The sequence below is a fragment of the Buteo buteo genome, chromosome 3, assembly GCF_964188355.1.
Source record: "Buteo buteo chromosome 3, bButBut1.hap1.1, whole genome shotgun sequence".
Taxonomy (NCBI): Eukaryota; Metazoa; Chordata; class Aves; order Accipitriformes; family Accipitridae; genus Buteo; species Buteo buteo.
This window is the reverse complement of record NC_134173.1, coordinates 9526365-9553067: the sequence shown is the minus strand read 5'-3', so window position 1 is coordinate 9553067 and position 26703 is coordinate 9526365. Positions and strand designations below refer to the sequence as shown.

At 39.1% G+C, this 26703-nt stretch overlaps 1 protein-coding gene across 1 annotated transcript in view; it reads left to right on the top strand.

Moving 5' to 3' along the window:
- Nucleotides 1-26703, top strand: part of LOC142028869 (dynein axonemal heavy chain 5-like) — a 170223-nt gene that overhangs the window by 110917 nt on the left and 32603 nt on the right. Inside the window, exons 62-72 of the mRNA XM_075022779.1 lie at nucleotides 1091-1267; nucleotides 5338-5532; nucleotides 8981-9136; nucleotides 9403-9585; nucleotides 11653-11823; nucleotides 12249-12627; nucleotides 13734-14005; nucleotides 15879-16043; nucleotides 20605-20872; nucleotides 24751-24872; nucleotides 26079-26426. Of these exons, the coding sequence (XP_074878880.1) occupies nucleotides 1091-1267; nucleotides 5338-5532; nucleotides 8981-9136; nucleotides 9403-9585; nucleotides 11653-11823; nucleotides 12249-12627; nucleotides 13734-14005; nucleotides 15879-16043; nucleotides 20605-20872; nucleotides 24751-24872; nucleotides 26079-26426 (2436 nt within the window). The remainder of the gene's footprint in view (nucleotides 1-1090; nucleotides 1268-5337; nucleotides 5533-8980; nucleotides 9137-9402; nucleotides 9586-11652; nucleotides 11824-12248; nucleotides 12628-13733; nucleotides 14006-15878; nucleotides 16044-20604; nucleotides 20873-24750; nucleotides 24873-26078; nucleotides 26427-26703) is intronic.

The following is a 26703-nucleotide window of genomic DNA, read 5'->3' as shown; positions in this document are numbered from 1 at the left end:
CAGCCAAGGCTGCTCCCAACCTTTACATCCCTGACCAGTTCTTTCTTGTTTGCAAGTCTGAGGTTCAGCAAACCACCTTCCCTCATTAGATGCTCAGTTACCTGTGTTAAGAATTTTTTGTTAGTGCACTCCTGAAAACCTCCTGGATCGCTTGTGTCTTGCTGTGTTGTCCCTTCAGAAGGTGTTAGAGTGGTTAAAGTCCCCCATGTAGACCAGGGCCTGTGAATGCAAGGTTTCTTCCCATTGTCTTACAAAAGACCTCATCTGCTTCTTGCTAATCACATTGTCTGTAACAGACACACACATCACCATGTTGGTCTGCTCTCTAATCCTAACCCATAAGCTCTCAACTGGCCTGTTGTCTATCCCAGAGTCTCAGATGCAGAACTCCATGCATTCCAGCTTTTCTCTCACATGAAAGAAAACTCCCCTTCTCACCTTCGCAGCCTGGCCTTCCTAGCAAGCCTATATACCTGTTGCAGCACTCCAGTTGTGGAACACTTCCCACCATGTCCCCATGATCTCCATGATATCATGACTCTGCAACTGCATGCAGAGCTCTAATTCCTTGTTTGTTCTCCATGCTGTGCACGTTAGTGTACAAGCACTTCAGAGAGGTGCCCAGCTGTGCTAATTTCTCAGAAACAGTATGAAAGTGTTCCCCATCGTTCTGTCTGGTAGGCACTTCTTTGTTTATGTGGATATGCTTGGAGTGGTCCTCCATTAGTCCTGTTTTATTGATTACAAGGTCCCTACTGTTTATGTCACCCCACACATTTTGTTTGCCAACCCAGTCCTCCACTTCCTCACATGATTGTTGGTCATCCTCTTCCTCCCACTTTGTTCATCCTTTCAAGCACTTCTCACCAGTTTGGCCAGCTTGTTGGCAAAGGTGCTTTTTCTCCACTTGGTCAGGTGGTTGCCAACTCTTCCAAGAAAACTTCTACTTCTGTAAAGAATGATTTAAAGCCAAAAATACTCCTGGTTCAAAGAATAATTGTTTACCAAAAAGAGATAAATTCTTAAGTTAGATCTTCATGTTAGGTTTGTGCCTGCTTAATCTAACTTCTTTATAATATTTTACATACAGCTTCGTTGGACAGCAAGCAGCAAAAACTTTCAAAATCAAATTATTAATTTAGTGGGGAATGTTCTTCTGGCCACTGGATTTCTCTCTTACTCTGGACCTTTCAATCAGGAGTACAGGAATTTGCTGCTCCAGTTGTGGAAGAAAGCGATGGATAACAGCAAGATTCCATACAGTAATGTAAGTGTTCACACTCTGTCCTGACCTTACTCTTTGCCTTGCAGAGGAATAATGTGCAGAGCATTCCGTTCCAGAAAAGTACATAATTGGAAGATTATATACAGGCTGTCACATTCCATCAAATTTTTAATAAATAAAAAATCTGAACAGTTGACAACTGAGCTTCTGAAGCACTATGTTTTAAGATCCTCTTTGTACTGTCATGCGTTGCAAGATCGGTATATAGGCCATCAGTGTGGCAAATCTGAGAGAGAGATGCTGTCTGAGGTCAGCTGCCCTGGGAGGAAATTGCATAATATGGGAAACAAAGTAAAATTTACCAGCTTAAAATAGATCTACCTTATCATAAGAAGTTCCATCAGGTAGTCTCAGTTTCCCCCCCTAGTTGATGGGTTTTTTGCAAATACCATGTTGTGTCCATAATTTCAGTCATAAAGTCAAGCAAATCAGCCATATCTAGCATTTACTGAAAGTGGAAAATATGTATATTGAAGAAAACACCAGTTGTAACTGTCTCTCTCAGCATTTTAAGTTATCCCCTTACAAGGAATAAGCTGTGAATATATGTTTGAGAATACCACCCCACATCTGATATTGCTGTGCCCCTATAGTTTGCCAGGCAGTCTTTGAAGCAGCAGCTCCCAAGTTAGGCCCGTAGGATGGCACAGAGGTGGGGAGATTGGTCTATGGCTTCTGGGTTGGGTGGGAGTTATACCCCAGCCAACTTCCAGTTGAATGGAAGGTTTTTCATATATTTCGTATTTCTGACATATTACGTCATAAATTCTTTAACCTACTGTTCTTAATATATTAAATTTTGAAGACAACAAACTAGTGTAGGAATAAAAAATTCTATTATTTTCATTTAGGATTACTTAAGTACAGCATTTTACTAATCTGGATTTGCTAGAAGATTTCTGTAAAATGAACTAAACAGTTCTTCCTTTTTAAAGCTTCACCCTTTTATTCTTAGTGCAGCTTGATTAATTCTTTATTGACATAAAAATACTCTTACACCCAATTATAGAGAAGACCATTGCACATTTTGAACCAGGAAATGTCACCTCTACACCTCCACATACTACCAATTAATACCCTCCTGTCATACCCTCTGCTGTGTACCCACACCATTTAATTTAGTTTAATTTGAAGTGTCTCATTGAAATGATTAAGTTGAACAAAACCTGGATTTTGTAAAGCTTGGCTTACACCATTTCAGCTTGCTCCAGTTTAAGCTCTTCAATCTATGTACATTTGTCACCAGTGAGGCTGTTCTCAGTGACTCTGACATTACAGCTTCTCCTCAATTGGCCTAAGTCTGTGCAGGCAGAGGTGGCCTAAAATGCAGTGGAGCTAGGGTCCCATCAGCAGCTTCAGGTCCACTGCCACATCATATACTACCTTTATTAAGATGAGCAACTTGCATGCTGGGACTATGATACAGGGTAGGTTCCTTTATGTGAATTTTGTTCTTTCCTTTTACCACTACCTGCCTCAGGGATGCTGGACCTGGCAGCTGTTCCGGTGCATAGGTTTTGCTTGTGGCCAGCATCAGCCTTGTTCCTATTCCATGACTTTTAGGAGGTCTGTCTATTATTATTCCTTGCACCTGGAAGACATAGTCATGCTGAAGGCAGAATTTAAGCCGTAATAATCAAAACTGTCTTTCTGAGTAATCTGTCCATGTTGCCTTCCACTTGGTTTTGTGAATACCTGCGCACGTTTTCTCCAGCAGTTGGAGAAATAGTTCAGGGAGTCTCTCTTACTCTCAGTGCAGGAGTTGAGGCATTAAGCTCAAACGGCTCCTATCCTCAGCTGTCAAAGGTTTTGACAGAGCAGGTGCTGCTGGAAAGTGCTGGGAGCAAGTGAGCAATCTGTGTACAGCTGTGGCTGTGCCATTGTGAAACAGTTCAAGGTAGATCAGTATCCCTGCTGCATCTTCTTTTCAGGTTCTTGGGGGATTTGACACTTAAAACCTGTATTAGGGAGACCGCTTCGCCATGAGAGGTTTGTTGTGCTGTTCATCTCATAGAAGTTAAATGTGAATCTTTTTTTTTTATGTTAGGTGGTGCATAATGCTTCTCATAGCAGTGATAAACCTTGACCTGACAGAATGAACCTCACAGCCCAGCCCAATTTATGCTATGACTTACAAAGATGAATGATTCTGACTTGCCCAGCAAAGCTCTTTGAAAGCTCCTGATGATAAGTAATATGTAAAGCCAAGATGGATTTATTAATAAAGTACCAGTAGCAGTGCAGTCTCAGGCAAGATTCTTTACCAGTGTGGTATGGGAGTTATCCTACATTCATCCCAGGGAGGCTCTTCCTCAAATTCACTGTACAAAATGTTCTTAAAAGCTACTTACCTTGGGGAATATCTGTCAAGATTCTTACTATTTAAGGATAAGAACTTGGATGTATAATGTCCTTAGAAAGCAAGACATAAAGAACTAAAATTCTGCCTCTATGAAGATATTCTGACCACTTTACTACTCACTGCATCCTTCAAAATTTGAGGAATACTTTTTGATTGTTTCTGTGTTGCCTTTTTTTTTTTCATATGGACAGGTTAGACACAGAATGCCATAATTAACAAGTTTCAAACCATAATTACCATTCTGTTTAGATAGTTACCGTTAAAGACAGGATTATGATTTCAATGATAGTTTATGAAAGAGTTTTAATTTTTTCCAGTGAATTAAGTACTCACAAAAGGCAGCATATGGGCTTCTCTTGATACTTCACACCACAGGAAAGAAAGCAGCTTTGCAGTTCAAGCGAAAGGCTTGACATCTGCCTTACTTTGTCATAGACTAACTGGCTGTGGGTGTATGAGTCATGTAGGCATAACAATTTAAAGAGAGCTGTTTAAAATTAGCTAACTATCTGTGTAGTTAGGCACTTAATTTAGCTAAGTTTCAGAATTGCAGAGTGACTGATACTTCCTGCTGCAGTAAGAAAAAATTCAAAGCTGTTTAGACCCTACTCATCTGCTTAAGGAGCTAAATATGGCTTTAGGTTCCAATTGCTGAAAATTTGGGCTATTAAATGCTTTACTGTCCTTTTCACAAATGGAAATTGGATTCTTAAAGTTTCTCTGTCTTCTGAGAATGGTTTGTGTTGCTTCATTTAGATTCTTCAATAATCAGAGTAGTAAAAAATTCAAAGGGATAAAAAAGCTTTTGAGTTTTGCAGCCACTGGTATCACTAACTCTCATGATTATATCACAAGTTGCATGGTATTGAAATTTTGCTTTAGGCTTCAGATGCCGAATTATGTGATTTTTGCAGGAGTCGCAGGCTTTTTCTTTCTTTTTAAACATGTTGTTTGTAGAGAAAGCTTACAAATAGGAATTCTTGAGTGAAAAATGTAAGGAGCAAATTAAAAAAAAACCCTTCATTTTTATTATTTTTAAACTCACATCATTATTAAGCTACTTTTCTAATTTGGAGAGCTTGGTTTGTGATTTTAAGTACTGTTTTCTTTATATGCACATTCTTGAGAGGCCAGTCGCTGTTCACAGTGAATAAAATAAAGCAGGTTGGTTGACATATGCAAGTCAAACTTTAGGAGAATGTATAAGCTGGGGAGAGTTCTGACCACAGCAACAGTAAACTTCCATGATAGTTCATGGTTATTGATCCATAGCACATCTCTTTCTTCTCTGAGACTCCCACAAGCTATCCTGTATTCAAATACATACTTGCAGGGCACTTTACAACTTTACAGCAGGAGGAAGCTTTTGTGACCAAGATGACCCTTCCTCTCAAGCTAGCAAGAAAAGAGTTTGCCAATACCAAAATCAGTTTGTCATTAGATATTGAAGTGGCTTCAGAGTTTCTCTGACACTCTTTAATGGACATCGAAGCCTCAACAGAATTCACTTTCATTATTACTCAACTTCAGTGATTTAGGCACTGAACTTTAAAGAAAGGAAACAAGAAACAATAGCTACCAAATACATTCTATCATGCATTATGATCAGAATAAGAAAAACCTTCCATCAAACATTTTAGTATAACTTCTGTAACTGGTACTAATTTTGTAATTACTTATTTTCTATCAGGACCTGAACCTTACTGGTATGCTTGTTGATAATGCTACCGTGGGTGAATGGAACCTCCAGGGTCTTCCGAATGATGACCTTTCAATTCAGAATGGCATCATTGTCACAAAAGCATCTAGATATCCTTTGCTGATTGATCCACAAGGTCAAGGAAAGATCTGGATTAAAAATAAGGAAAAGAATAATGGACTCCAGGTAAATAGTTAATTTAATATTTTTTATGTATGTGTCATTTCACATCATATTTAGCAATGCAGAGTATTTTTTCTGTCATCATACTTTGGCCATGTGTAATTTAAATCTGATGTTTATGGTCTACAGTAAGGCAGAAATTAAAACAAGACTGACATAAAATCTGTGACCTATCTTATCAGGGTGAAGTAGCTTGTACTGCTTTGTCATCTCCCAGAAAGACAGTCTCAAAAGCAAATTAGAATTATATGTTATGCCATATGTACTTTTGTGATGAATCTTTTAATTACTTGTCACAGAGAAAGTGAAACATAGAGGGTGTGTTGGCTTTGCGTGGCAAGGTTTTGGTAGCGGGGGGGTTACAGGGGTGGCTTCTGTAAGAAGCTTCTGGAAGCTTCCCCTGTCTTCAAGAGAGCCAATACCAGCCAGCTCTAAGATGGACCTGCCGCCGGCCAAGGCTGAGCCAGTCAGCAATAGTGGTAATGCCTCTGTGATAATATTTTTAAGAAGGAAAAAAAGTTGGGACAGATGGAAACGGCAGCCAGAGAGAGGAGTGAGAACATGTAAGAGAAACAACCCTGCAGACCCCCAGGTCAGTGCAGAAGGAGGGGGAGGAGGTGCTCCAGATTCCCCTGCAGCCCATGGGGAAGACCACGGTGAGGCAGGCTGTCCCCCTGCAGCCCAGGGAGGTCCACGGTGGAGCAGGTCTCCACCTGCAGCCCGGGGAGGACCCCACGCTGGAGCAGGGGGATGCCCGAAGGAGGTTGTGACCCTGTCGGAAGCCCGCGCTGGAGCAGGCTCCTGGCAGGACCTGTGGATCTGTGGAGAGAGGAGCCCAGGCTGGAGCAGGTTTTCTGGCAGGACTTGTGACCCTGCGGGGGACCCACGCTGGAGCAGTCTGTGCCTGAAGGACTGCAGCCCGTGGAAAGGACCCACACTGGAGCAGTTCGTGAAGAACTACAGCCTGTGGGAAGGACCCAGGTTGGAGAAGTTCATGGAGGACTGTCTGCCATGGGAGGGACCCCACTCTGGAGCAGGGGAAGAGTGAGGAGTCCTCCCCCTGAGGAGGATGAAGCAGCAGAGACAACGTTTGATGAACTGACCGTAAACCCCATTCCCCATCCCCCTGCGTTGCTGGGGGCATTGGTAGAGGATCCAGGAGTGAAGTTGTGCCCGGGAAGAAGAAAGGGGTGGAGGGAAGGCGTTCTGAGATTTGGTTTTATTTCTCGTTACCCAACTCTGGTTGATTTGTAATAAATTGAGTTAATTTTCCCCAAGCTGAGTCCATTTTGCCCGTGATGGTAATTGGTGAGTTATCTCTCCTGTCCTTATCTCAACCCACAAGCTCTTTGTTGTATTTTCTCCCCCCTGTCCAGCTGAGGAGGGGGGAGTGATAGAGTGGCTTTGGTGGGCACCTGGCATCCAGCCAGGGTCAACCCACCATGGAGGGAAATAAATGACTTGCAAAATTAAGAGCAGACAGGATCAGGCAGTTGGTGCCTCATGGCAATAACATTTTAGGGTAAGCATTTTAAGAGAAAAGTAGGGAAAAGAAAAAGGGAGGAATTGGAAAAAGAATGGTAGCCTGAGATAGAATGGAAATCTTGGAAAAATGAATACCTTTATTAAAAATATCATGAAAATCTCTCCTAAAATGTATGCGTTGTATTCACAGAATTTAGGCAGTTTATGACTGTGTGAAATCTACTGTCCTACAGTAGATAACATGGCTTCCTCTAAATTACATGAGACCTTAGTTTTCCCCCTGAGTTTGGATCAAGAAACACTAGTGTGAGTAACCAAGAGGAAACAATAGAGGGGGATGTATCTCATATTCCACCCTCTTTGAGACTTGCATCTCCTGTTCAGGATTTCAGAGAGCCGCCAAGCTGAGTTCGGGTGTGGTAACAGCGAATCTCCTTCATTCAGGGACCTACATTGACTCTCTCTGCCATGCTGTAGCCTTTCCCCCAATAATTTTAAAGTGTCCTCCAAGCAGCAACTTCAGTTCCCTCCCTTAAGTGGCACTGAGTCTGTATTGCCCACCCTTGGGGTGGCAGCTCTTGCCGTCTACCATCCTGCAGCCTGCAGAAGGGGACTGCAAACACGGGTTCCATTCTCTGGTCCAGTAACTGCGTAAGGATCTTATATCACATACTCAACAAAGCAGGGACTGAGAGATGTAGATTAAAATACCGTTCCTCTTTCCCCACTATTCATACACTATTAAGTGATGATGGTGTTTGACTGATGAGCCAGAGAAAAATGTCTACCAGGCTTAATTTGTGGTCAGTACGTGTGAATATCCAGCCTTCGAAATTTGTGAATCCTGGTGGGGCTTAACTACTGAGCTGCTGAGTACTCTCAAAACTTACATGGCTTTGAATACACACAGATGCAGCCTTTAAATGCAGAGGAAGCTTTCCTGATGAAAACTCAGTTATTTATGCGATTTTAGGCATCCTGGCTCAGATGTCAGCTGTGTTAGAAGAATCTGAGTTCTCCCCCTGTAAAGTCCAGGAGGAAGAGAGTTATGTCAAGACTCTAAATACCCAAGTGTTTCTATTGTGCCTTTATATCTGGGATATTGTAATTTGCTATGGCCTTGTTAGGGTTATATTGTTGGTCACTAAGACAGTAACTTCATCCCTCAGTTTCATTTGGATTAAAAATGTAGGCAACATGCTGGTTTGGTGGATACACATATGTCTACATTATAACAAAGCTAAAAGTGCAGAGTGATGGAACATAGTATTAATTTTTAAATAATATACTGTTTTAAGACTGTGAAATGTGCCTCTAGATATTTTAATTATACCTTTTTTCAAAGAGCACTGCCTGCAAGACAAGAATTATTTTAAAAATATGTCTATCCTAGTTTTTTTTGTGGTAAAACCCCCACCCCCAAATCATGACTTAACAGATGACTGGAAAGGCTATTCAATTATCATCTCAAATATGCTTATGTTAGATTTATTAAATTTAAATAAGTGAAAAGGAGTCTGTGTGATTTTTAGCAATTTTAAGACTTTATATTGTGAAATGAGAACTGAATTGGAAATTCAACACCTGATGTGAGACCAGGCCCCCTATGTAATACTGGTTCCCTGTCTGAACCCTATAAATATTTCCCTCCTTCACATTAGTGTTCTGAGCATAAAACCATTAATATTTAAAAGGTATGAAGATACTACAGTGATTAGATAGATATGTAGATAAGTAAATAAATAAATAGATAACAATAAAGAAACACATCAAGTGCAATCCCCTTTTCTGTTAACCTTAAAGCAAAACTTCCATTCATTTCAGCAGAGGTGAGTGTTGGTCCCTAAAATTTAATCATTTGTGTTGATATCCCAGGATGAGTGTCATTTTTGAAAGCTGCAATAGATTTTATTCTGTTTTCTATGTGCTTGCAAAGGCATGCTATATTGTGAACCAATCTTCCTAGGTTACAGCTATGAACCACAAGTTCTTCAGATGTCATATAGAGGACTGCCTGTCCCTTGGCCGACCTTTGTTAATAGAAGATGTTGGAGAGGAACTTGATCCTGCTCTTGATAACATCTTGGAAAAAAATTTCATAAAATCTGGTTCAGCACACAAAGTAAGATGAATTGTGAACATGAAAGTAAAAACCAGTAGGACAGATGCTGGGTGTCTGGTAGTGTGGATACTGCTGAGATTCACACCTTTGCAATGCTTATAAAGAAGAGCAGTGAACTCATGGGGTTGGGTTTTTTTACCCTTTAAGCAGAAAGTTTAAAAAGTGTAAATGAAAATATAAAAAAAGAGTTCATCTATTTTTCACTGGATAAAATAACTTTTTCTGAATTCAGCTTTTGAAAATTGAGTAATATGTTTGATTTTCAGGTGAAAGTAGGTGACAAGGAGGTAGATCTGATGAAGGGGTTTACCCTTTATATGACAACAAAATTGGCTAATCCTGCCTATACTCCAGAAATTAGTGCAAGAACAACAGTGATTGACTTTACTGTTACTATGAAAGGGCTGGAAGATCAGCTCCTTGGCCGTGTCATCCTCACAGAAAAACAGGTACGTAGTAGTTTGCCCTATTTATATAGAGGGAAGGCGTGTTCAGTATCTGCACCATGAATGGATATATTCTGTCTTGGGTGAAATTAAATGCAAGAACAAAACTGTGAATGAAAGCTTAGGGGATTGTGCATTTGCTGAAAGACAGTGTGGAGCTGGTTTTTAATTTAACGGAGAGACCTAAACATTTATTTTAAGATCTGGCCTTGGAAAGAGAAGAAAGAAAATTATTCATTAAAAATACATCACAGGCATATACATGACATACATAAAGTATCTTTATTCCTTCACATATAGCAAAGGCTCCTTGTTCAATCAGGAATCTCTTTTATTTCTGAATTCTTTTTTAAACTTAATTTGAATTACATGAAAAAATGCTTAGAAACTTGAATTACTTTTGCCAGCCAGGCTCTAGTGTGCAAGGAGATACAAGATTTTTAAGGAGCCCTGAACACTGAATTGACTCTGCCCTTACTAAAATTTGCATTGCTTACATGGAAGCAAATATAAAGAAGAAATTCCTCTCTTGGGTGTTTTTCAGGAATTTTATTTCATGATACCAAATCTGAGACATCCTCCAAAATAATTTAATTCCTAGATTGTTCCTGTTTCTTTCTGTGTGGTCTAATTTAACAGTCTGGTTGTCCAAAAAATTAGGGGTCAGTTCATCATAGGTACTGGGGACATATGTGAATTTTTTACTGTGGCAGTCACACCGATAAATACATGAATGCTATGGTCCAATTACACTAAAATGTAATATTTGCTTATTTTCTCATTAAAGTGAAAGCACAAAAGTTGTATTTCACATCAAATTGAATTACTTATTTATTTCAAATTGAACATTTCGTAATTGTGTCTTTGTGAAGGAAGTAACAAAGATTAAATTTTGGATTAGCAGAGCTGCTGCTTTGAATAAGTAACTCAGGTAGGCTTGTTCATGTGGGAGCAGTTCCCCACCTAAGGGAGATAATTCCTCCTTTGACTTCCCAAAACATGTTCTAACCAGTGTGCTTTAGTGGTGCTGTCACTTTCTCTGGCCAACACCCTTCCACTTTGCTCAAACAAGCATTTGCTGAACTAAGGACTGGAATCTAAGTGCCCTTCCTTCAGTCTGACAATCACAACCAGAGGCTAGAAAAGTCATTATTATGCCCAAACTTCCTGTGAATTGTTCAATGAAAAATTGAAAAGCTGCAACAGCAGGTACTGAGGGAAAGCTATCCACTAGCAGGGTGGGACAAATGCTAGGGATGCAAAACCTTTAATCTTTACTCCAGTAGATGTATGTTTATGTGAGCAAAATTGAACAGCATTGGCAGGAGTGGCTGGGACTGAGTAATTTACCTCAGATGGGAGACAGACTGTTTAAATCAAGATAGAACTGAAACTGGTTTCTCGTGACCTACATATAAGCTTCTACTTTTAAACTTTCAAATAAAAAGAGATACGTACTCATCTCCCCCCACACAGATAACCTCGCTCTGTGGTGTTTTGCCTGGACAAAACTGTTAGAGAATTCATATTGAATGTATGTAGCAACACCTAGACTGCATTTTGGGGCAAAAATATACTCACTGAAAAATATTCATCAAGTGCTGCATATCAGTTGAAGAGAGCTGCAAGCATAGCTGATTAGTGTCAGCCCTACTTGCTGCACAGGGACATGCTTGCAGCTGATCAACATTTATTAAACTTCTTCCCTTTAGCAGATATGAAGAAATCATGGTTGTTCTGTCTCGTAAGAGATGAATGTCCTGGTGTAGATAACCAGAGCCAATGGAGCTCAGATAAATTTGGTCCAAAGAAAAGAGAGCATGAACAGAGAATCTGAAGAACATTCTCATTAAGTAATTCAGATGTCTTTTCACTCCTCACTATGCTACATTAATCAAATAAATGCAGTATACATATAAATTACTTTAGTATATAATATTTATGCATTTCATAGAAAAACCAGCAAAGCCCCCAATTTATCATGCGTGAAATCACATGTTTTCTGTATCATTATAAGGAACCTTTCTTTGAATTAATCTTAAATATTGTAAGGAAAATTTCTGAATACAGGAACTGGAGGCAGAAAGAGTAAAACTGATGGAAGAAGTGACATCTAACAAGAGGAAAATGCAGGAGCTTGAAGATAATCTACTCTTCCGTCTAACCAGTACAGAGGGCTCTTTAGTTGAAGATGAGTCTCTGATAGAAGTCCTAAGAATCACTAAAACAACAGCAGAAGAGGTGAATTTTGAATCCATTGCAGATACATTTTGTAATTGTAATTTAAAGATTATTTGTAGACAGGTGTTTTTTTCTGGTTTTGTTTTTTCTATTCAGAGCCACTATATAACATCTGACTTCTTAACAAATAAATAGTAGAAACACTATCATTTTTTCTTCCTAAAATGTTGCAAAATTAAACTATTACCTGGATACTGCTTTATATTCCAGGCATACTTCACAGGTGTAGTTTGAATCAAATCCCATTGTGCTTGGTGTTTGAACACATGAAGACACAATGTCTGTGTTGAAACACTGACACAGGGAAGCAAAGCTTGACTAAAAATACCATAGCGATTTTAATCAAGACCTTTTCTTTTTGCTTGTGCAGTATAAATCACAAATGACATGACTTAATCTGCGTGGTCTTTTCAATTAATTTTAAGGTCAGTGAAAAATTAAACATAGCAGCGGAGACAGAGGTGAAAATCAATACTGCACGTGAAGAGTATCGGCCTGTTGCTGGTCGTGGTAGCATCCTTTATTTCCTAATTGTGGAAATGAGCTTGGTTAATGTCATGTACCAAACATCCTTACGGCAGTTCCTTGGCATTTTTGACCTATCGATGGAAAGATCTCGGAAATCTCAGATCACAGCAAAAAGGGTAGTGTATATAATCGAGCATCTCACCTATGAAGTCTTCAAGTATACAGTTCGAGGGCTGTATGAAAATCACAGATTCCTGTTTACATTGCTTCTGGCACTGAAGATTGACTTGCAGGCCAAGAAAATTTCACACACTGAGTTTGAGACACTGATCAAAGGTAATTTCTCTAAAAATGTTCCAATTCACATATGTCTGTGAACTGCCAAATTCAGATTTTGCAGTGCTTGCACTAACAATACATTGCATCCAGTGGATCTAATGTTTTTTAACTGGTGAATGTAAGTACGTATAGCCCAAGAAGGAACTAAGAGACGAATTTTCCAAAATGAGAATAATATAGATTATTCATTATCAAAATAATGCTTAGATAAAGATATTTAACTGTTTTACATTAAAAACAGAAAAAAAAAGAAGTCCATTACTTTGTAAAAGACCATAGTTTTCTCCTGTACACCTCTTTTTTGAGTTGCCATGTACCTATGTCTGTAAGCTTGGAGACAGTCAGCAAAATCTCTTTCGATTTTGTACCACATTTAAGTGTCAGTATAAAAAAAAGTGGAAATCTATTACATGCTGTGAAACATTGTTATATGTAGCCTCTGTTGCATTATGCCACCACTGCATGTCACTACTAAGACACAATGACAATGAAAAATTATAGTAAATTTTACGAAGTTTTGATGGGGGTGGACCACACTGTCTCCAAGATATGATAAGTACAACTAGATACTGAGAGAAGATAAATCCAGACGGGTACTTGCCATCCAAATATCTCGGTTTGCTTTGCAGACACCTATTTATGTTCAGCTGTGACTCAGTTGTGTTGGAGGTGAAATGGGCATGCTGCTGGAGTGGTGGTTGAGCTGAGAGGCTGTTGAAGTTGTAGTCCTGGAAATGAACACATGATGTGCTTTCTTATTCTGTAGTCTAGGTGAAGGGAGATTGGACTAATCATAGGTCCTTTCTATATCTGGTCTGAAGACTTGAGTTTGAGTATCCTTTTAGGCAGGCAAGTTTTGTTCCAGCTCTACAGATGGAGAAAAAGTAGCACAAAAATTACTGGGATACCAGCTTTGGGAGGCACTGAGACCACTTCCCCAATCTGTCTTTGGTAAATGACTCTTCTATGCAAATTGTAGGTCTCCATGTCCTGGTTTACAAAGATTTTTACTCCCTAAATTATAGAAATAAGTATTTTTTATTACTTGTCACTTTTCTGCTTAACAATGGTTGTTTTCCTCTATAATGCTTTTCACTTTACAGGAGGTGCCAGTTTGGATCTGAATTCTGTGGAACCAAAACCAAAGAAGTGGATCCTTGACATGACGTGGCTCAATCTTGTGCAGTTATCTAGCTTGTACCCTTTTAATCAACTTCTGATGCAAGTTGTTAGGAATGAGAAGTCTTGGAAAGCTTGGTTTGATGAAGAAGCACCTGAAAAAGCTGTTATTCCTGATGGGTATGACAGCTTACTGGATCAATTCCGAAAACTGCTCCTAGTGCGTAGCTGGTGCCCTGATCATACCGTTGCCCAAGTAAGACATGCTCTTCTACAATTGTTATGCCTTGTGGCATCTCCAGTAGAACTGCTAGTTCCAGCTTATATTCTTTGAATTTGTTTTTATCGTAATATTTATTCCAGAGTGAGCTATTTTGAAAATCAGATACTGAAATCCTCATAATAAATATATGTGAAAGAAATATTAATTTATTTAATTGCAATGAATTAGAGGAGGCATTGCAAAACATGAAATAAAGTGTGTTGGAGCTGTAAGAATACTATGCTTTTTGTGTGGCACTTCTAAAGTGGAGCCATGAAACTTGTAAAGCAGTTGCATTTTTCTGGTGACTCAGAAGATTCATCCCTATTTTTTTCACAGAAGTGGAAAGAGAACAGTTCATTTTGATGACAGGTGCACTAAAATAGCAGATAAACTGTTTACTTACTCTCCATGCTGAGGAAGTAATAATTAAGACTGTCCCATGGCAGATATTGTAAAAGAAACTGCAATAGACTAGCAGTTTCTCCACAATTTGTGATATTTGGATCTTTCTTCTCTATGTAGGTCAAGAAGATGTATGAGCCTATGAGTATCCTCTTTTCACTTTTTTTGTCTTTAGCTACAGTGGAAAGTAGTACTTCTGACTTCCTGCATATCTCAACTTTACATGTTACATGTTGTGATAGCATCTGTGTTGTATGTAGGGGGCACCATTTTTTCATGGACCTCTTTTTCAACAAGCCCCAGCCCATCATCCTTTTTCCTTTTCTTCTCTTCATCTGGTAAATAAGAAAGAAGTATGGGAGCTCTGTCTGCCACAATTTAAACAGACAAAAGCAATAAATCTGCTACTGATCATTTATCAACACTCTTATCGTCTTGCACAACCATCTTTGAGGAAGATTGCCTCTGAACAGTGGTTTCAAAAACTGTAATTATTTTAATTTTTGAGGAAAGAGGGGATCCTTTTTGTTATTATCTTCTTTATCTCTTCTTTCCCTACTGTGTTTCCCCAAGTGTTACAAAATGTTACCTCTCTTTGCTAGGGCAGAAGTTAACACTTAATAGTGGATGATTGAGTTATTTTTGATGGAATTAGTGTCTTCCTCAGTCCACCTTGTTCCCAGGTGTTTCTCTCCGTAATACATGTCTCAGAATCTGTGCTAGTAGTTTGCACAGTTGGAAAATCACGTCAGTCAAAAAAGCATTTCATACACCAGGATAGCTTTAGAAGTCCTTTTAGAAACTGTCTGTGAAAAGAGGACAATAGAGGCATAGGGAAGGTTTGACCTTTAAGGATAAAGTCTGATCTGTGTTTATGTTTTGTAGAAATAGATATTCAGTGTAAGAGACTTGAACTGGATAACCACTGGACAGGAGAATTTGTTTGAAGTTCCAACAAATATATGGAAGATTGTAACTGGGTCAGATTAAAGATCTGTCTAATCAGCTATGCTGTAGAGACAGTGTCAACAATACATGCTTAGAGGAGCTAAGAATGGGGCTGGTATAGAGAAACTCTTTTGTTTGGCTATCCACCAAGCTTTAGCAGTCAGTAATTTAGGGGCAATATCTGGGCTGTCCTCAGAGCCGACAGTGGATCTATTCTGCGTGGATTTCTTTAGTTCTTTTTAAAAAACCATTTAGCATCCTCTAGCAACAATATTCACAGGATGGCTGTTGTGTGAGCAGAATTCTTTCTTTTCTTTGTTGGAAGTTTGCTATCTGAGAATTTCAATGATTGCCTCCGGTGGACTGTAACTTTTGTTATGCCAAAGTTGAAAATGAAAGTTTAGAAAGTCATGGCCTCCCAATGTATTGGTAAATTCCACAACAGTGATAAATGCTAGATTAAAAAAAAAAAAAAAAAAAGGCATATATTTCTTGTAACTTTGCTTTTTTTTAGGCTCGACACTACATTGCAGAATCTCTTGGAGGGAAATACGCGGAAGGATTTATTCTTGAAATGGAAGCAATGTGGACAGAAAGTGACTGTCGTACACCTTTGACATGCTTTTTATCAACGGGGTCTGACCCCACTGAAAACATAGAACGTCTTGCAAAATCAAAGGTATCCTCCTAAACTGAGTTTGCTAGAGCTGATAAAGACATTTAAAACTATCCTTTGAACTAGAAATGGTATTTCCACATTTTATAGAAGTTCAAATTATGATACTTGTATTCATACCAGTGTTCTCTGGAAGTTAATTTTGGAGCACTAGCCAAAATGCATTTACTGAGGAAATGGAAATGTTATATTCTTGCTTATTCCAGTTGTTTGATTCCAATGAGCCCTCTGTCTTTATCCAGCAGACTATGATAGTCTGTTATGTAGTGAAAGGACTTAACTATAAGAACAAAGCAATCCTTGTGGTTTACACTGTGTCACATTCACAGTAGGAGCTGACAGTAATGATGTTTACAGGAAGATAAAGGAAAAAATCATAAATATGGTGACAAGAGAAATTAATTTGGACACCCTACCATTCAATCAGTTCACTTGATGGAGACATTCAACATTTCTTACAGCACAGCATCACTTTAAGACACTCTGTGCTTTATGTTTTATGGTTCACAATGTAGATGCAAGTATAATTTTCCCAAGAAGAAGTTATTCACATTAGATCTCCATAAATTTTTTCCCCTGTTAGAATGCATCTTCATTTAGAGGTGCAGGATTTTGGTATGCACTAAGTAAGACTTACTTGCAAAGGTGGAGGGCATGCACAAATCTCTTTAACTTATTAATTAGAAAGTTTAGATGCTCGTTCTCTTTGAAAATCAGGACTCTCCTATTTTATTTGTCTGACTGTAATAAAGAGTACTTAAATTTAGGAACTAACTCTCTCCTGACTGTTTAAACTTAGGAATCATAAGTCTGAAGTTGTTGATGTGATCCTTGTCCCCCAAAACTGTGCAGCCAGATAGCCAGCCAATATACAGACATAGGGAGGGAGAAGGATGGCAGTTGGGTGAGCAGGATTTTTAGGTTTATTGGAAGCAATGCATTGGAAGAACAATTTTATTCCTATTCACAAAATATTCTACTACCTTTTCCTAAGATGTGAGAGATATTTTGACTTTATAGAAGATTTGGAATTAACTGCAAGAATATTTATAGACTAGAAACGAGCAATTTTTTTAGTCCCTTTTCAAGTCCAAGTGAACACATTAGGTGGTTGTGATTGCGTTCCTGTTTTCACAGTCTATGGTGTCAGCTTTGTGATGATATTTTCATTCACCTATTCAGCTCTTCAGCACATGTATTCTGTGAAATGGACTCCTAGATACATACTTACCCTGTCTCCAGTAGGAGTTAGTTTCTGTAATCAATAAAGAGTAGCTCCTTTGAAAGCAATTCAGAGCACATGATTGAAACTTAACTGTGAGTTGCATTGAGGAGTTGAGTATTTCTGTCCCATTGGCCATGTAAAGGGATGAGGGACACTAACCTCCTAATAGAGTCATTTGAAGTCGGCTGGTCACTTAAGAGGCACTCTTGCAAGGAATGGAACAAAATGCTCTCCCATTCTGTCAAATCTTAAGCAAGAACTCAGCCTGTCTGGGGAAGTGCTGGTAGGTGGAAGGTGCTCTGTAATTGTGACCGTTAAAAGACAGCAGTTTTTGCTTTCATTCTGAAAGTGTGTTGCAGTGGGCAGTTTTAATATGTTTTCATGCTTTAAGGAAGCATGTATAGAATAATAGAAAGTGAGGTTGCAAAAGAGCTAAAGGGATTGCCTTGTTTATTCACGCATGGTTTGTGAACAAGGCAACATCAGCTAGGCTGTCATAACCTGAAGTTCAACTGTAATGTCAACTGTAAATGTAAAGTTAACTGTAGTGTTTAACTGTAAAGTTCTTGTCTGATTTGAAGTAAAGGTCGTACCACACAGCATATAGAAACCTTTCAAATTTACAAAACCCACCCAGATTCTGCAAATCAAACTACAAACACAGATCTTTTTTTAAGTAAAAATGTATATTAATATTGTGGGACTGGAGAAGCACCTCAGTAGTTCTCTAGCTTTTGAAAAATATATCTAGAAATCATTTACAGTTTTCAGAAATATTTGCAAGAAGGCTTTGTGTTTATTTTGCTAGTTTGTCAACAAATTGTACTGACTTCCTGTCCTTCCCTGGGCTTTCTCTACCTTTTTCCAGAATAAAGCTTTGACTTAGGTTAGCTGCACCAAGGATCTGATCTTGGTACATATGTGATTCTATACCTCCAAAGTATCTTATTTATTGTTCTCTCCCCACCCCCCCCACCCCCTCCTTCTTAATGATAAAAAACTTCCAAAAGACATGCTGGGCCTATTTTTCCATGATTTCCCTTTTACAGGCATGATTTATAGTCTTAAAATGGATTGTCAGTACTGTTGGTACCTCTAAGTATGAAATTAACAATATAAATCCATTATCTGCAGTTGGAATTGTTCAAATTTGTGACCAGAATTTATTTTTCACTCTAAAATTTAGGTGTTCACATAACCTTCTCCCAAAGAAATGGAAACAGTATCTGTGACTACTAAGCTATGTAACCTTGTTTATAAACCAAGCAAGCTCTATCTTAAAACTAGTTGGATTTCTGCCCCCTTTACTTTCACTTGAAGATGGAGTGAAAATTTAACTTTCTGAATTCAAATGAAGTTCATTATGCCTAGCACTCTGACTTCATTAAAACCAGGTATTTTTATTATTGTAGAGATAGTTTCTTCTTTCAGGGAATGATGCACAGAACCTTCAACAGAACTATCAGGGCCACTGTAGTAACTAAAATGATAGTATTTTCATCTGGATAGCGATGTGTTAAGATGACACAGATCTATTGATATGACTCACTATTGAGAGAAACATTCTGTATGCAGACATTTTGACAGAGTTCTTTCAGAAGGAGTAAAATGAGGACAATCCATAGTGAAAAATATTTTTTCCTTGTCTTGATGTTTCCATAACCTTTAATGATTGTACATTTGAGAGGTAACATTGCTGAGAAAAGCAAATTTTAAGCAGATGCTTTGTTAGGAAATAATGTACCAGCTGAATATTTATGCACTCTGCAGGGGTAGTCATAGTCTTTGACTTATGGAAGTGCTAGCTGTACTCAGATACATCTTAGAAAGGGTAGTTTTTGCTCCTCCAGCACATAGCCAACCAACTTCACAGGCTATTTAGCTTTGCTTCTTTTAGCTGCAATTTCAGGTTTTACTGACCTGAGAGCAGGATTTAACTGCTTTCTTATCTTTGGCATTCTCTTCTTCTTAAATCTTTTGCCAGGATGTGGAGGATCATATACAGCAGCTGTATTTATACTTTTCAGTAAAATCAGGTCAGGGCCTGTTCTCTGACCCTAAGGCCAAATGACCCAGCACAGCTTGTGTCCATATGCTTAACCCTTTTCTCCTGCAAAAGTAGGGCAGCCTCATCCATGCTGTCTAGGACTGGATGACTTCCTTCTTTTTTGTTTCACAGTGAGAGAGTCCCAGTAGCAGGAAAACTTAAGATTAACCTTTGTAGCTCTCAGCCAGCTGAAAATAGGCCCAGATTGATAAATCTTTATGCAGCTCATCGCTCACAGCATGGGGGATACTCAGCTGTAGGTCTTGAACAGGAAACTGTCCATGAAACCAAGTCTTTTCATCAGTTCCCTTGCCCTCAACACATATATAGAATAAGATGCTCAGCTGGGTTTGATAATTCTGGTTTTCTGTGGTAGGAGTCAGGCAGCCAACCTGAGCCAGGGGACTACTTACTTAACAAGAACAAGGGAAGTAAGAAGGGTAAACAAGAGGGGGTCTGCCTGCACATTACTTACAGTCCTGTATGGTCCTGATAGCAACCTCGTCAGCTTGTCTTTTTCAGATCCCCTTGTGAGAGCTTGTATCATCTTCTGTTTTTCTGAACAACTGGCTTTCTTCTCCCATGGCCTCTGAAGGAAAGACTCCATAAATTTCCAGAATTCTTGTGTTTGCATTTGTGATCTTTGTCTCTTCTGAATCCAGGAAACTAACAGCTAGAAAACTAGCTAGAGCTAGCTGATCACCAAACTCTGAATCAGGGGCTCTGGAGCTGCCAATTAACAGTACAGGATGTTTGCTAAGGAATGACTTAATGTGAACCAATCTTTCCCGTCCCGCCTGCTTCCTCGACAGTTCTCTGTTAGATGAAATAAATATGTTCAGACAGTAAAAGACACCAAAAATATTGGCTTTACTCTGTGCATTACTTATTATGTGGAGCCTTAATGTCTGTCCATCTCAAGATAGTCCACATCATAGGAAAAAGAATAGTCAGGCAGCTAAGCTGGTCCGTATGCCCAGCTTTATTTGGGAAAGTGGGGAAGAGAGAAGGAATATCTTTCAATTGTCTTATCCCATTGACTTTGTTAGACCTGCAAAAAAAAAGATTATGCCCAGTGGGTTTAGTTTTCTTCCAGCAGGTGGAAGATAAGACCAACTTGGAGGGTTTTGCTTTTTTTGTTTACTCTGTTTTAATATAATCAGTCTCCATTGATATTAGCGGTTTTCTTTGTGGCATAGTGTAACTACACATGGACCTACAGAAGCAATACATCATGTGTATAATCATTCTAAAGAACTATATATAAAATAAACTTTCTTTCTTCCTTCCAGAATATTCCCTGTCGTGCCATTTCAATGGGTCAGGGCCAGGAAGTACATGCAAGGCGCCTATTAAATCAGTGCATGCAAGATGGAGGATGGCTTCTTCTACAGAACTGCCACCTTGGCTTGGAGTTTCTCAGTGAATTAATGGACACCATTGCAACAACAGAATCTATGAGTGAAAGTTTCAGAACCTGGATCACTACAGAGGCTCACCCAGAGTTTCCTATTAATCTTTTACAGTCTTCTATCAAATTTACTAATGAACCCCCTCAAGGTAGGAAGCCATGCTTTTTTTGAGTTTTGGGTCTTGCTTTTTTCCTCTGCTCTGTATCACTATACTCTGTGCAATGTTTTAGGCTTTATTCTTCGTTGTTTCATTAACTAAATACAGCACTGTGTAAGTCAGTCTTGCAATGTGTAAAGCATGACTCTTTTGGGGAGAAAATGGATATCATTTGGTTATGAAACAGAAGTTGACAGAGATTTTGTTGTTTGTGTAGAACCTGTGGAGAATGCCAGGTCAGTGGTCCTTTCTTAAACTTAGTACACTCCATCACTCTTCTCTTTCTGTCCTGTTGACCCCACCCAAGGATGCAGAGGGGTACAGATCCTGTGCTCTGCTGGACAAAGAAAAGAAAGGATTCTTCTGAACACCCAACCTCAACTTCCCAAGCTGCTGTGTGTAGCTGTGGCTATTGCTTCTTGTTATGTCATCTGGGACTGCTGACAGGATACGGACCCTAGCATCTTTGTAATCGTCCTTCAAGTATTTGTGAGCTGCTACTGAATCACCCCTTAGCCTCTGTCACAGGCAAGACAGTTAATAACAACCCATAGTGGATCTGAATATTGGGGTTCACTTGAGAATGGGTGAGATGAGGGTTTTTATGCTACTTGCTTATTTTACACACTCACTCACTCATGCTCCCAGCCTCCTGTACTGCATTCATTTCATCTTGACTTCTCTTCCTATTGGAGAGATCGCTGCTGGTCTGGGAAGGTCAGGCAAAAATTCATATTGGTTTCATGCTGTGCGGCTACTTGCAGCTACCAGTCTTGGACATTACTGGCCTAGGTCCCTGGGCATCCCCTGGCATTTGCCTCCATGCATGTTGCCTACCTCCTGGATCTTTCCCCACTTTCAGGATTTTTCCTTAAGCTAGGATGTTCATCTTGCTTTCTGGGCCGCTGGTGTACTTTGCTTTTTTTTCTGGCTTCTAGGGTATCTTAAGCCATTGATTACTTACTACTCTTTGAGCCTAGTAACCAACCTGCTAGCCTTCTACAATAAGGTGATTGGTTTAGTGGACGAGGGGAGAGCATAGGGCTTTGTATATCTTGACTTGAAGAAGACTTTTGACACAGCCCTCCAATACATCCTTCTAGACGTACTGATGAAGTACGCATTACAGAAGCGGACAGTGAGGTGGATTGAAAACTGTGTGAACTCCCAGGCTCAAAGGGTTGTGGTCAGCTGCACAAATCCAGCTGGAGAGCAGTCATCAGTGATGTACCCCAGGGGTCAATATTGGAGCCAGCGGTGGTTAAAATTTTCACTAATGACCTGGATGCTGGGACACCCTCAGCAAGTTTACAGTTGATACAAAGTGGAAAGAACAGGCTGATACACCAGAAAGTTGTGTTGTTTGTTCCATGGGACTTTCACATGCTGGAGAAATTGTCTGACAGAAATCTGCTTAACTTCAACATAGGGAAATGCCAAGTACTCCCCCATGGGGAGAAAGAACCTCATACACCCATACATGATGGGGCTGACCAGCTGTAAAGCAGCTTTGTAGAAAAGGATTTGGGAGTTCTGATGGAAATTAAGTGGAACACGAGCCAGCAATATGCCCTTGGAGCAAAGATGGCCTGCAACACCCTCAGCTGCATTAGGAAGATCATTTCCAGCAGGCTGAGGGATGTGATTCTTCTCTACTCAGCCATGGTGAGAGCACATTTGGAATGGTGTGTCCAGGTCTGACCTCTCCAGTGCAAGAAAGACATGGACAGAATGAGTCCAGTGAGAGGCCACAAAGATGCTGAAGGGATGGAGAACATGACATATGAGAAGAGGCCAAGAGAGCTATGATTGTTTAATCTTGAGGAGAGAAGGGGTATCATACCACTGTAACGGGAGTGAAAACAGCAAGACTTTTCTCAGTGGTGCCAAGTGACAGAAAGAGAGGTGATGGACATAAATGGAAATCCAGGAAATTCCACTTCAACATCAGAAAAAGCTTAACCCACTGTGAGGGTGGTCAAGTACTGGAACAGCCTGTTCAGTGAGTTTGTAGACTCCATCCTCAAAACCCACATGGACAAGGCACTGAGCAATCAGCTCCAGTTGACCCTGCTTTGAGAAGGAGTGTTGCGCAAGGTGACCTCCACAGGTCTCTTCCAACCTCAACTATTTGGTGTTATTCTGTGTGATATGAAAACATCCAGCTTTTCTAAGTAGTCTCTCACCTGTTGCTCTCCTGCTGTTGAATGTCTCTCTCTTACCCAAACTATGCTGCTACCTGCAGACATCCTTTATAAGTTTATAGAAGCAAATTACTACCCTGCCTTATATCTACTCATTATGTATGATAAGAGAAGGTTACTTTGTAGTTTGGACTATGGCAGAAAGAAATCCTCAAGCCTGACACTTATTTTGTCTTTTAACTACCTCATCTTTAACTAACTGTGTAATGCATTAACTTGCCCTTCATTTATATATATGTGTTGCCACTGATTTCAGTTAATGAAGTCAGTAGGAGCTGAGAATTTTTATCCAAGGTTGTATTTCATGCCTCAGTCATTTAAACCTCTTATTTCAGTATTCATCTTCCTTTGAATATTAGTAAGATGTGTACAAAATGTCTGATGTTTGTGAAAGATATGCTGTTTCAGTGTATATATGCCACTCTCAAGAGCAGTTAGTGTGCTGGTAAAAATTTCTTACTTCTTTCTCTTCTCCACCCCCCTTTTTAATTCAGTCCTCAGCATCTTTTTATTGTACTGTCACCCCTCCTTATCATTCAAATGATAACACACTATAGCTCCAAGAGGCTATTTTAAAAGTCAGGTAATAGCCAATTTACAACTTGCATTTAGTAATAGAAATATGCCTGGTGTAACAATTTAAGTCAGGATGAAATTTAAACAGCTTTAGTTTTCTGACTCTGTCCTGCCACATCGGTAACACGATGTGATAAGGCACTTTTATTTGATTACTTTGTCTTGATTTTGTGACTCTCTTATGATGCCCTTATAATATTTTCAAAAGCTATTTGTTTGAATGTTGTTCTACAGGGTCTTTGTGAAGTAGGAAAGAAGCAAAAGTGTCATAGGAAGTATGATGACTTGGACAATCTATTCGCTGCACTCGAAATCTGTCTTTTTAGACTTGTGTTAAGCTGATTAGGTGGAAGATATCATAAGAGGGACCTGGCGTCAGTAACTCATGCTCAGTGTTGTCTGCCAAAGGCAGACTATGCTTCAGTAGTGCTGCTTGAAAGCATCTGGGAGTAGTGGGGCTTACATATTCCATGGAAGCTGAGATTGTATCAGTATCATCTGCCTAAAGCTGTTCCTGGGATATGAAATGTCAGCACTCAAATAAACGTCCCAAAGTATTAGTATTTCCACTATGAATTTAGGTTCTCATCTCATCAGCTTGGTGCCTGTATGCCAGTCTGAGAAGCTGCATACAGAATTTTGAGATTGTTGTAGGAATGAAATCTAAATAAAATTGTCTTCAATAGAAGTAAAATCTCATTTCATATGTAAATATCGAAACACAAACTCTGGGATATTCAGTGCTATATTTCATATGACGTTAGGTGTCTTTTTGATTGTCATATAGTTGCTGAATAGTTATATTTATATTTCAGTTGTTATTGGTAACATTTAGAATATGATCACTTAATTGGAATTCCTTTCAGACTTCTGAATTTAATTTCATGTGTCATCTACCTGAAACAAAATGTAATTGAAATTTGCCTGCTATGACCAGCTGAACAGATAATTGATTCAAAGAGATTATTTGAAGCTATAAATAAGATGCTGCTGCAAACTGGAATAGAGAATTCCGCTTAATGGAAGTTGTACTTATGGGTTCCATACATTTTTTTGCTCATATATTACATTTTTATACTTATTTTCTAGGTGTGAAAGCTGGCTTAAAACGAACCTACTCAGCTGTTACTCAGGATCATCTAGATGTGAGCAACATGCCACAGTGGAAACCATTGCTATATGCAGTAGCATTTCTTCACACGACTGTTCAGGTTTAAAAATACATTTCTTTTCTTCTGTCATAAAGCCATGTTTCATTATGAATGCACCATGTTATTAAATGGAAAGCATGTTTAAATGGAAATCCCACGTTGGTAAATTAATACAAATAAAATAAGAAAGGAAGCAACACACCTCTATTACTGCAACTGTCTTAGAGCTTTTAACTCTGCTCATGTTGATCTTGTACCTCCAGCAGGGCTGGTATTTCAGAGGAAAAAAGGACAGTCAACCAATGATCAATTAGCGTACTCTTCTGTTAAAGTCTTTGGGCATGGCTGTGTGATCTGTCTTTCAACTAACTGTTTTTTTACTAATATTTTAAATCATAAAAGCACATTAAAGAAATTTACAGCTTGCGTTGGAAAACCATGGTCTTAAAACTGCTGCTTTCACAATAAGAAGGGCTAAAAGGGTGAATATAAATCCTTCCTGCACTAAAACCTGTAGGAGGAAATGAAGGTGGAAGGTGATTTTGGGTCTTGCCTTTCAGGAGTTCCATTAAAGAAAGTGCTTTATGGATTAACCACAACTTTTGATCATTCTATTGATAGATTTTGCAGTATCCTCAGTTTATATTTGGTGCCTAGTTAATTTAACTCTGTGGCATCCATGCACTGATACACTGTGGTCCAATAGAAGCCTGTGGTATGCTTGTCCTGCACCCATTGCTTCTTTCTTCATGGAAATTAAGAATATTTAAATACCAGATATTGCCCTAACAACTACATACTGCCAGCTGCATCTGTAAATGATTCACTAAGAAGCAGCTTTTGCTACTTGCATCTGCACCATGCAGAGGTATCAGTGGTACGAATATACTTAGTCCATAAGACGACCACAGACAATGATCATGGCTGATGAGTTTGGACATCCTTTCCTAAAACAGTAGCTTCATTTTTGAAATTCAGAAACTATACTTCTAGACTCACAGATTCGCTGCACTTAAAAAAGAGGATTTTTGTTCGTATCTCTCTACTGATGATGATAAATGAAGATATATTTAACTACTAGATAATTAACCAAGCATTTGGCCTTGCATGTGTTAAGAGAAGAATAATTTTTTTTAAAGTTGGTGAAATACAGCCCCATCTGAACTACTGCATTCTTAGAATATTTCATCTATTCTTGTGCACTTCATGTTTTCTTCACAGTTACTATCAATCAGCCTTTTACCTTTAACTCTATCTATTTTACAGGAAAGACGAAAGTTTGGTCCACTGGGCTGGAATATTCCTTACGAATTTAATCAGGCAGACTTTGCAGCCAGCGTGCAATTTGTTCAGAATCATTTGGATGATATGGACATTAAACGTGGAGTGAACTGGAGCTGTGTTCGCTATATGCTTGGAGAAGTACAGTATGGTGGCCGTGTAACTGATGACCTTGACAAAGCATTGCTGAATACATATGCAAGAGTATGGTTTGGAGAGCATATGTTTAGTGAAAATTTTTGTTTCTACAAAGATTATGTTATTCCAAAAGGGAAAACAGTTGAAGACTATCTCCAGTACATAGAGCAATTGCCAGTGATTGATACACCTGAGGTAAAATGTTTCAAGATATTAAAGGGAGTTTTTGTCAGATAAATAGTTTAATCAGGTATATTTTCCAGAGCCATGAATGTATAGGTCAAGATTAGCAGGCAGACCATTATAGTGGGTAGATATGCTGACCAGGAAGAGGTAGATGAGGCCTTCTTCAAACAATTGGAAGAAGTCTCACATTCACAGGCCCTAGTCCTCATGGAGGACTTTAGTGACCCTAATTATCTGCTGGAAGTGTGACACACAGCAGGGTTCAGGCAGTCTAGGAGATTTCTTG